Source organism: Nansenia antarctica (genome assembly GCF_963989245.1).
Source record: "Nansenia antarctica genome assembly, chromosome: 2".
NCBI lineage: Eukaryota > Metazoa > Chordata > Actinopteri > Argentiniformes > Microstomatidae > Nansenia > Nansenia antarctica.
In genome coordinates, this window is record NC_137675.1 from 89,715,094 (window position 1) to 89,725,703 (window position 10,610).

Below are 10,610 nucleotides of genomic sequence, written 5' to 3' on the forward strand. Positions count from 1 at the left end.
ACACACACACACACACACACACCGTTAATCCCAACCATCCTGACACACACACACCTTTACACCCCTGGCACTCTAGAACGTCCACCCCCCCCCCCCCCCCCCTACCTCTGGTCTACCCCTCCAGCCCCCCCCCCCCCTTACCTCAGGCAGGTGGTCCTGGGGCATCTGGACCAGCAGGGGCGTGTCCTGGGGCCGCTGGCAGTTCTGGCGCATCTTGTGCTGGATGAACGCCTCCAGGGTGGAGAACTCAGACAGGCAACGACCGCACTTATGGACATCTTCATCTGACAGAGAGACAACAACACAACAACATTAACAACAACACAACAACAACAACAACATTAACAACAACAACACTTATGGACATCTTCATCTGACAGAGAGACAACAACAACAACAACAACATTAACAACAACAACAACAACACAACAACAACATATAACAACATTAACAACAGCTACTTACTGCCCTGAGGACGCAGAACACATAAGGAACACACTAGTGACAGACACCAGACAGACACCAGACAGACACCAGACAGACACTAGTGACAGACACCAGACAGACACCAGACAGACACTAGTGACAGACACTAGTGACAGACACCAGACAGACACTAGTGACAGACACCAGACAGACACCAGACAGACACTAGTGACAGACACCAGACAGACACCAGACAGACACCAGACAGACACTAGTGACAGACACCAGACAGACACCAGACAGACACCAGACAGACACTAGTGACAGACACCAGACAGACACCAGACAGACACCAGACAGACACCAGACATAGGGCTTTCACACCGGCAAAGAACCGTGCCGGTTCGCGTTCGCGAACCAAGTCTGGAACCGGCCGGCGCGTTCAGACCGAAGCTCGATTGGTTCGGAACCTGAAAAGTTGGTTCGCAGCGGGCACCAAAAAATAGTGGTTCTCAAGCGCGAACCAGAACGTAGAACAGTCACGTCGTCAGTGGGTGTGTCCTATTCTAGGCTGCAGAGACCAGCAAGGAGGAAGTAGACAAAATGTAATCTAATCTAAATCTAATCATTAGTGATCAAAAACAATATCAAAAGTGTCATTATTCTCTCTATCTTCCTCACATGCTCAGCAAACACACACACGCGCGCGCGGACATGCGCGACAAGAATTTCGTAAGCCATTTCTATTCCAGTAATGGAGCAGCTGATTAGTAAAAGAACGCATATAGAAAGTGTCTTTTGTTTTGTTTCACAGAAAATTGTGTTTATTTCAGATACTGTAGTAGTGGAAGATATTATCCTCTTTTCCAGTGAAGTAGCTGCCATCTAGTTGTGAATTGTTTTGTTTATCCCGCCCCTTCATCACCCAGCGTTGATGACGCGGATGGTTCAGGTTACACTGGTATGAACGCGGGCTCGTTCGCCAGACAGCACCAAGGTTCAGAGGTTTCCGAACGCGAACGCGAACCGGCACGGTTCTTTGCCGGTGTGAAAGCCCTAACAGACACCAGAGATAGGGCTTTCACACCGGCAAAGAACCGTGCCGGTTCGCGTTCGCGAGCCAAGTCTGGAACCGGCCGGCGCGTTCAGACCGAAGCTCAATTGGTTCGGAACCTGAAAAGTTGGTTCGCAGCGGGCACCAAAAAATAGTGGTTCTCAAGCGCGAACCAAAACGTAGAACAGTCACGTCGTCAGTGGGTGTGTCATATTCTAGGCTGCAGAGACCAGCAAGGAGGAAGTAGACAAAATCTAATCTAATCTAAATCTAATCATTAGTGATCAAAAACAATATCAAAAGTCTCATTATTCTCTTTATCTTCCTCACATGCTCAGCAAACACACACACACACACGCGCGCGGACATGCGCGAACGCGAATTTCGTAAGCCATTTCTATTCCAGTAACGGAGCAGCTGATTAGTAAAAGAACGCATAATAGAAAGTGTATTTTGTTTTGTTTCACAGAAATTTGTGTTTATTTCAGATACTTAGTGGAATATATTATCCTCATTTCCAGTGAAGTAGTTGCCATCTAGTTGTGACATTTTTGTTTATCCCGCCCCTTCATCACCCAGTGTTGATGACGCGGATGGTTCTGGTTACACCGGTATGAACGCGGGCTCGTTCGCCAGACAGCACCAAGGTTCAGAGGTTTCCGAACGCGAACGCGAACCGGCACGGTTCTTTGCCGGTGTGAAAGCCCTAACAGACACTAGACAGACACTAGTGACAGACACCAGACAGACACCAGACAGACACTAGTGACAGACACTAGTGACAGACACTAGTGACAGACACCAGACAGACACCAGACAGACACTAGTGACAGACACTAGTGACAGACACCAGACAGACACCAGACACCAGACAGACACCAGACAGACACCAGACAGACACCAGACAGACAGCAGACAGACAGCAGACACCAGACAGACACCAGACAGACACCAGACAGACACTAGTGACAGACACCAGACAGACACCAGACAGACACTAGTGACGGACACCAGACAGACACCAGACAGACACCAGACAGACACCAGACAGACACCAGACATACACTAGTGACAGACACCAGACAGACACCAGACAGACACCAGAAACCAGACAGACACCAGAGAGACACCAGACAGACACCAGACAGACAGCAGACACCAGACAGACACCAGACAGACACCAGACAGACACCAGACAGACACTAGACAGACACCAGACAGACACTAGTGACGGACACCAGACAGACACCAGACACAAGACAGACACCAGACAGATACCAGACAGACACCAGACATACACTAGTGACAGACACCAGACAGACACCAGACAGACACCAGATAGCAGCTTGCTGTTCAGAAGCGGCGCCGACCTGAATGGCTGAAACTAACCAGCTAACCAGATAACCAGCTAACCAGATAACCAGATAACCAGATAACCAGGGGCCGGATTCACCAAGCGTTTTTAAAGAACAACATTTGTTCTTAAGACAAAACTTAAGAAGATTTGGTATTCCCGAAGAAAATATTATCTTAACTTTAGTTTTTTCTTAACTTTCTTCTTAAGATTTTTCCTAAGATAGAACTTAAGAACAAATGAGATTCTCCAAAACAAAGTTCTTAGATTTCTTCTCAAATGTCTTCTTAACTTTAAGAGAAGCTCTCACCTGTCTTAAAGCAGCTAAAGTGAAAGGTAAGTCTTACTTGAACAATTTTGTATTGCATTTATTTGATTTTATTAATATTTAGTTTAGCCCTAGACAATGTGTTAACACATATTGTTAATTCAAGTTGGTCAGAGTACTTTTGTGTGAATGTTTTGTGTGAATGTGTGAATGTATCACATGTTTGTATGTTTGAGATATAACTGAAATGGGCCTTTCAGCCTGTGTCACATGTAGGCCTATTCCTAGATTACACCACAATGTACTCAGAAAGTAAATCAAGGAGGCAGTTGTTGTATTTGATGTATACTACTTAATTAATCATTATGAACATGTTATTTAAGTAGGCCAAGTAACTGAAACAATGTCCTTACTATTATTTATTTTATATTCACATTTTAGATGGAAGTTCTTCATAAGTTCAAAAGAGAGAGAGAGAGAGAGAGAGAGAGAGAGAGAGAGAGAGAGACACACAGGTGTAAAAATCACAGTTCAAAATCTAAGAACTTCTTAAGTGAGAAAACTAAGAAGTTCTTAAGACATAGGACAATTCTTAAGAAAAAAATGGTGAATAGCGTTTAAGAACATTCTTAGGAACATCTTATCTTTTTTCTTAAGAATTATCTTAAGAACACTTTGGTGAATCCGGCCCCAGATAACCAGATAACCAGATAACCAGTCCAGGGACTAGTCGTGGTCATTCGCCCCTTGTTGCAAACCAAACAAGCGAAAGACGTTTCTGTTCTAGTTCTGTTCTAGTCCTGTTCTAGTTGTGTTCTAGTTGTGTTCTAGTTCTGTTCTAGTCCTGTTCTAGTCCTGTTCTAGTCCTGTTCTAGTTCTGTTCTAGTTCTGTTCTAGTTCTGTTCTAGTTCTGTTCTAGTCCTGTTCTAGTCCTGTTCTAGTCCTGTTCTAGTTCTGTTCTAGTCATGTTCTAGTTCTGTTCTAGTCCTGTTCTAGTTCTGTTCTAGTCCTGTTCTAGTCCTGTTCTAGTTCTGTTCTAGTTCTGTTCTAGTTGTGTTCTAGTCCTGTTCTAGTTCTGTTCTAGTTGTGTTCTAGTTCTGTTCTAGTCCTGTTCTAGTTCTAGTTCTGTTCTAGTCCTGTTCTAGTTCTGTTCTAGTTGTGTTCTAGTTCTAGTTCTGTTCTAGTCCTGTTCTAGTTGTGTTCTAGTTCTAGTTCTGTTCTAGTCCTGTTCTAGTTCTAGTTCTGTTCTAGTTCTGTTCTAGTTCTGTTCTAGTTGTGTTCTAGTTCTGTTCTAGTCCTGTTCTAGTTCTGTTCTAGTGCTGTTCTAGTCCTGTTCTAGTTCTAGTTCTGTTCTAGTCCTGTTCTAGTTCTGTTCTAGTTCTGTTCTAGTTCTAGTTCTGTTCTAGTTCTGTTCTAGTTCTGTTCTAGTCCTGTTCTAGTTTTAGTTCTAGTCCTGTTCTAGTTCTGTTCTAGTCCTGTTCTAGTTCTAGTTCTGTTCTAGTCCTGTTCTAGTTGTGTTCTAGTTCTGTTCTAGTCCTGTTCTAGTCCTGTTCTAGTTCTAGTTCTGTTCTAGTTGTGTTCTAGTTCTGTTCTAGTTCTGTTCTAGTTGTGTTCTAGTTCTAGTTCTGTTCTAGTCCTGTTCTAGTTCTAGTTCTGTTCTAGTCCTGTTCTAGTTCTAGTTCTGTTCTAGTTCTGTTCTAGTTCTGTTCTAGTTGTGTTCTAGTTCTGTTCTAGTTCTGTTCTAGTTGTGTTCTAGTCCTGTTCTAGTTGTGTTCTAGTTCTGTTCTAGTCCTGTTCTAGTTCTGTTCTAGTTCTGTTCTAGTTCTGTTCTAGTCCTGTTCTAGTTCTGTTCTAGTTGTGTTCTAGTCCTGTTCTAGTTCTGTTCTAGTTGTGTTCTAGTTCTGTTCTAGTCCTGTTCTAGTTCTGTTCTGTTCTAGTCCTGTTCTAGTCCTGTTCTAGTTCTGTTCTGTTCTAGTCATGTTCTAGTTCTAGTTCTGTTCTAGTTCTGTTCTAGTTCTGTTCTAGTCCTGTTCTAGTTCTGTTCTAGTCCTGTTCTAGTTCTGTTCTAGTTCTGTTCTAGTCCTGTTCTGTTCTGTTCTAGTCCTGTTCTAGTCCTGTTCTAGTTCTGTTCTAGTCCTGTTCTAGTCCTGTTCTGTTCTAGTCCTGTTCTAGTTCTGTTCTAGTTCTGTTCTAGTCCTGTTCTAGTCCTGTTCTAGTTCTGTTCTAGTCCTGTTCTAGTCCTGTTCTAGTCCTGTTCTAGTTCTGTTCTAGTTCTGTTCTAGTCCTGTTCTAGTTCTGTTCTAGTCCTGTTCTAGTCCTGTTCTAGTTCTGTTCTAGTCCTGTTCTGTTCTGTTCTGTTCTAGTCCTGTTCTAGTTCTGTTCTAGTCCTGTTCTAGTCCTGTTCTAGTTCTGTTCTAGTCCTGTTCTAGTTCTGTTCTAGTTCTGTTCTAGTTCTGTTCTAGTCCTGTTCTAGTCCTGTTCTAGTTCTGTTCTAGTTCTGTTCTAGTTCTGTTCTAGTCCTGTTCTAGTTCTGTTCTGTTCTAGTTCTGTTCTAGTTCTGTTCTAGTTCTGTTCTAGTCCTGTTCTAGTCCTGTTCTAGTCCTGTTCTAGTCCTGTTCTAGTTCTGTTCTAGTTCTGTTCTAGTTCTGTTCTAGTCCTGTTCTAGTTCTGTTCTAGTTCTGTTCTAGTTGTGTTCTAGTTCTGTTCTAGTCCTGTTCTAGTTCTGTTCTAGTCCTGTTCTAGTTCTGTTCTAGTCCTGTTCTAGTTCTGTTCTAGTCCTGTTCTAGTTCTGTTCTAGTCCTGTTCTAGTCCTGTTCTAGTCCTTTTCTAGTCCTGTTCTAGTCCTGTTCTAGTTCTGTTCTAGTTCTGTTCTAGTCCTGTTCTAGTTCTGTTCTAGTTCTGTTCTGTTCTAGTCCTGTTCTAGTTCTGTTCTAGTCCTGTTCTAGTTCTGTTCTAGTCCTGTTCTAGTTCTGTTCTGTTCTAGTCCTGTTCTAGTTCTGTTCTAGTTCTGTTCTAGTCGTGTTCTGTTCTGTTCTAGTTCTGTTCTAGTTCTGTTCTAGTTCTGTTCTATTCTGTTCTAGTTCTGTTCTAGTTCTGTTCTAGTCCTGTTCTAGTCCTGTTCTGTTCTGTTCTAGTCCTGTTCTAGTTCTGTTCTAGTTCTGTTCTAGTTCTGTTCTAGTCGTGTTCTGTTCTAGTTCTGTTCTAGTTCTGTTCTAGTTCTGTTCTAGTTCTGTTCTAGTCCTGTTCTAGTCCTGTTCTAGTCCTGTTCTAGTCCTGTTCTGTTCTATTCTGTTCTAGTTCTGTTCTAGTCCTGTTCTAGTTCTGTTCTAGTTCTGTTCTAGTCCTGTTCTGTTCTAGTCCTGTTCTAGTTGTGTTCTAGTCCTGTTCTATTCTGTTCTAGTTCTGTTCTAGTTCTGTTCTGTTCTAGTCCTGTTCTATTCTGTTCTAGTCCTGTTCTAGTTCTGTTCTAGTCCTGTTCTGTTCTAGTTCTGTTCTAGTCCTGTTCTAGTTCTGTTCTAGTCCTGTTCTGTTCTAGTTGTGTTCTAGTGCTGTTCTAGTCCTGTTCTAGTTGTGTTCTAGTGCTGTTCTAGTCCTGTTCTAGTGCTGTTCTAGTTCTGTTCTAGTCCTGTTCTATTCTGTTCTAGTTGTGTTCTAGTGCTGTTCTAGTCCTGTTCTAGTCCTGTTCTGTTCTAGTTGTGTTCTAGTCCTGTTCTAGTCCTGTTCTAGTCCTGTTCTGTTCTAGTTCTGTTCTAGTCCTGTTCTATTCTGTTCTAGTCCTGTTCTATTCTGTTCTAGTCCTGTTCTAGTTATGTTCTAGTTCTGTTCTAGTTGTGTTCTAGTTCTGTTCTAGTCCTGTTCTAGTTGTGTTCTAGTCCTGTTCTAGTCCTGTTCTAGTTCCATCTCTGAAACAACCTGGTCGGGGTGGCTAGCCCAGGTAGTCTGCTAGCTGTCCTGTAGCTTAGCTTAGCATAGCCAGGTAGTCTGCTAGCTGTCCTGTAGCTTAGCTTAGCATAGCCAGGCAGTCTGCTAGCTGTCCTGTAGCTTAGCTTAGCATAGCCAGGTCGGTGTTGAGAGACGGGAGATGAGGCTACCCTGGCTAAGCTAGCTAGCTGGCTAACAACACCGAGTGGGCCAGACCACGGACCGACGGCCGGTCATAATAATACTATTCTTCTTGCGGGTCAGAGTGACAGAGGGTGCGGGTGGTGGAGGGTGTCTGTCCCCTCTCCTCACCTTCGTCTCCCAGGGTGGTCTGGATGGTGATGATGTCGTCGGGCTCTGCCGTATTCTTCTGCTCTGTGTTCATGTCTGCGTCTCTGTCGCAACGCTGCCAGAGAGACAACATGGCGGCTTTACGACCTCGTAGTCATAACAACAAAAGGGCAAGATTCGATATAATATATCTGTTTCAATTGTATCGATGTGTGTCATGTATTTATACTTGTTTACATTCATTTATATTATTATTATTATTATTATTATAATTATAATTATTATTATTATTGTTATTATTTAAAATTAAAACTAAAATAGTCATTCTTATATTGTTTCGTTCTTTTGTTTATCTTTGTTCTAAGCCCCCTGTATTGGATTGTATGGTTCATTCTTGTTTTATGATGTGGTTTATATTATTGCTATTGTGTGTTTTTATTGATCACTATTGTTCAGTTATTGTTGTGGGGATATGTTAAAGCAACGTTTGCAGGAAAGGTGCTAGAGGAGATGGGGAGATGAGGAGAGAGAGAGAGAGAGAGAGAGAGAGAGAGAGAGAGAGAGAGAGAGAGAGAGAGAGAGAGAGAGAGAGAGAGAGAGAGAGAGAGAGAGAGAGAGAAAGAGAGAGAAAGAGAGTGAGAGAGAGAGAAAGAGAGTGAGAGAGAGAGAGAGAATAAATCCTAAAGTGTTTCCAAGGTTTATATCTGTAAACATTGCATATTCTCCTTATGCTTCTCCTCATAAACCTTTTATTCTTACAGAGTGTTCTCTTGGCCTGTTTAGACAATGCTAATGATAGTTACCTCATCTCCCACCACATACATCCTGCGTGACTTAAGGCACAGAGATAAACAACATACTGTCCCTCGGATCTTAGATCAGCGGTCTCGGTCGAGGCCTTTAAAAAACAGCTGAAGACTGTCTTGTATAGACAGGCTTTTGGATAGCCCCAAGGGCCTGTCTCTCTGTGTCCTGTTGATGCTGTTGTACACCTGTTGTCTGTTACTTGTTCTTATTTTCACTTGTTTGCCTGTTTTAACCTGCTATGACTTCCGCTCTTTTATTATGTTTCTTCTTTATTGTGTTCTCCATATGTAAAGCACTTTGTGACCCTTGGTCTGGGAAAGGTGCTGGACAAATACATGTTACTTACTTACTAGGCTGTGGTTCAGACATGTCTACTAATGGTATTGTAGTGTGAGGCTCACTGGAGCAGGGCAGAATGGATCTACTGCCCCCTATCGGTGAGTAATGGTAAATGCTCTATGTTTCACCCTTAAAGGGAACCCTGGTTATTAAGACATGTAGGCCTTAATACGTTCTAATTGCCATCTCCTACTAAAACATGTTGGTAGAAACACATGAAATAATTATGTTTATAGACACACAATGGTGTAGTGGTAGCGCCCTCTGGTGGCTGTGAGCAGTACATGTAGGAGTATTTCCTATTCGGTGTCAATGAATCACTCTGGTAATGTGGATGATTAAATCCAACTGTGAAATGACAAAAGACAAGGGGTAGTGGTGGTCTAGTGGATAGTGGGTTGGACTTGTGATCAGAAGGTTGTGAGTTCAAATCCCGCCTGAAACCACACCACTACTAGTGTGCCCTTGAGTAAGGCACTTATGAATGAATGAATGAATGAATGAATGGTCTTTATTGTCATTGCTATAGTACAGGTACCAAACAACGAAATTTAGGAGGGGTGGCTCCCCTGGTGCTAGGAGAGAAAAAAACACTAAAAAAAAAAAAACAAGAAGGGAAGGAGCTGGTTTACATAAATAAAGGCTATATACACTATCCACTATACAGTACTATACTGTACAGATAGACGACTAGGGTTGTCATATTGCACATAGTGTTATTGCACGTTCATTTGAAGTGTCGCAGTTTGCAGGCTAGAAATGTACATATTTGTGCCTCAGCACTACACCTGATTTTTTCAGTCCAACAGCTGCCATCAATCCGTCCAGACTGTCCAGGGCCCAGAACCTAGGTCTTTGCTGTGTTCAGGGCCTGGATGGCCCTGGGGTAGAAGCTGTGCTTCAGTCTGTTTGTCCTTGCGGCCATGGTCCTGTACCGCCTTTTCGAGGGCAGCCGGGTAAAGTGTTCGTACCCAGGGTGGGATGGGTCTCTGGAGATCTTTGAGGCCTTCCTGAGGCAGCGTGTGTTGTACAGCTCTTCCAGAGAGGAAAGGGGGGCGCCGGTGATCTTCTGGGCCGTTCTCACGACTCTCTGTAGCGCATTTCTCTCCGCGGTTGTGCAGCTGTTACACAGCCTCTTACAGCCTCTTACAGCCCCTTACACAGCCTCTTACAGCCTCTTACACAGCCTCTTACACAGCCTCTTACACAGCCTCTTACACAGCCTCTTACACAGCCTCTTACAGCCTCTTACACAGCCTCTTACAGCCTCTTACAGCCTCTTACAGCCCCTTACACAGCCTCTTACAGCCCCTTACACAGCCTCTTACACAGCCTCTTACACAGCCTCTTACACAGCCTCTTACACAGCCTCTTACACAGCCTCTTACACAGCCTCTTACAGCCCCTTACACAGCCTCTTACACAGCCTCTTACAGCCTCTTACAGCCTCTTACACAGCCTCTTACACAGCCTCTTACAGCCTCTTACACAGCCTCTTACAGCCTCTTACACAGCCTCTTACAGCCTCTTACAGCCTCTTACACAGCCTCTTACAGCCTCTTACAGCCTCTTACACAGCCTCTTACACAGCCTCTTACACAGCCTCTTACACAGCCTCTTACACAGCCTCTTACACAGCCTCTTACACAGCCTCTTACACAGCCTCTTACAGCCTCTTACACAGCCTCTTACAGCCTCTTACACAGCCTCTTACACAGCCTCTTACAGCCTCTTACACAGCCTCTTACACAGCCTCTTACAGCCTCTTACAGCCTCTTACACAGCCTCTTACACAGCCTCTTACACAGCCTCTTACAGCCCCTTACACAGCCTCTTACACAGCCTCTTACACAGCCTCTTACACAGCCTCTTACAGCCTCTTACACAGCCTCTTACAGCCTCTTACAGCCTCTTACACAGCCTCTTACAGCCTCTTACACAGCCTCTTACACAGCCTCTTACAGCCTCTTACACAGCCTCTTACACAGCCTCTTACAGCCTCTTACAGCCTCTTACAGCCTCTTACACAGCCTCTTACAGCCTCTTACACAGCCTCTTACAGCCTCTTACAGCCTCTTACACAGCCTCTTACAGCCTCTTACACAGCCTCTTACACAGCCTCTTACACAGCCTCTTACACAGCCTCTTAC

General features: G+C 43.9%; 1 protein-coding gene across 1 annotated transcript in view; it reads right to left on the reverse strand.

Moving 5' to 3' along the window:
• e4f1 (E4F transcription factor 1) overlaps positions 1 to 7,416 on the reverse strand; it is a gene marked incomplete at its 3' end in the record, with an annotated part of 36,113 nt that extends 28,697 nt beyond the window's left edge. Inside the window, exons 1-2 of the mRNA XM_080523652.1 lie at positions 7,336 to 7,416; positions 142 to 284 (exon numbers count right to left, since the gene is read on the reverse strand). Of these exons, the coding sequence (XP_080379778.1) occupies positions 142 to 284; positions 7,336 to 7,408 (216 nt within the window). The 5' untranslated portion in view covers positions 7,409 to 7,416. The remainder of the gene's footprint in view (positions 1 to 141; positions 285 to 7,335) is intronic.
• Between the last annotated feature and the right edge of the window lie 3,194 nt (positions 7,417 to 10,610).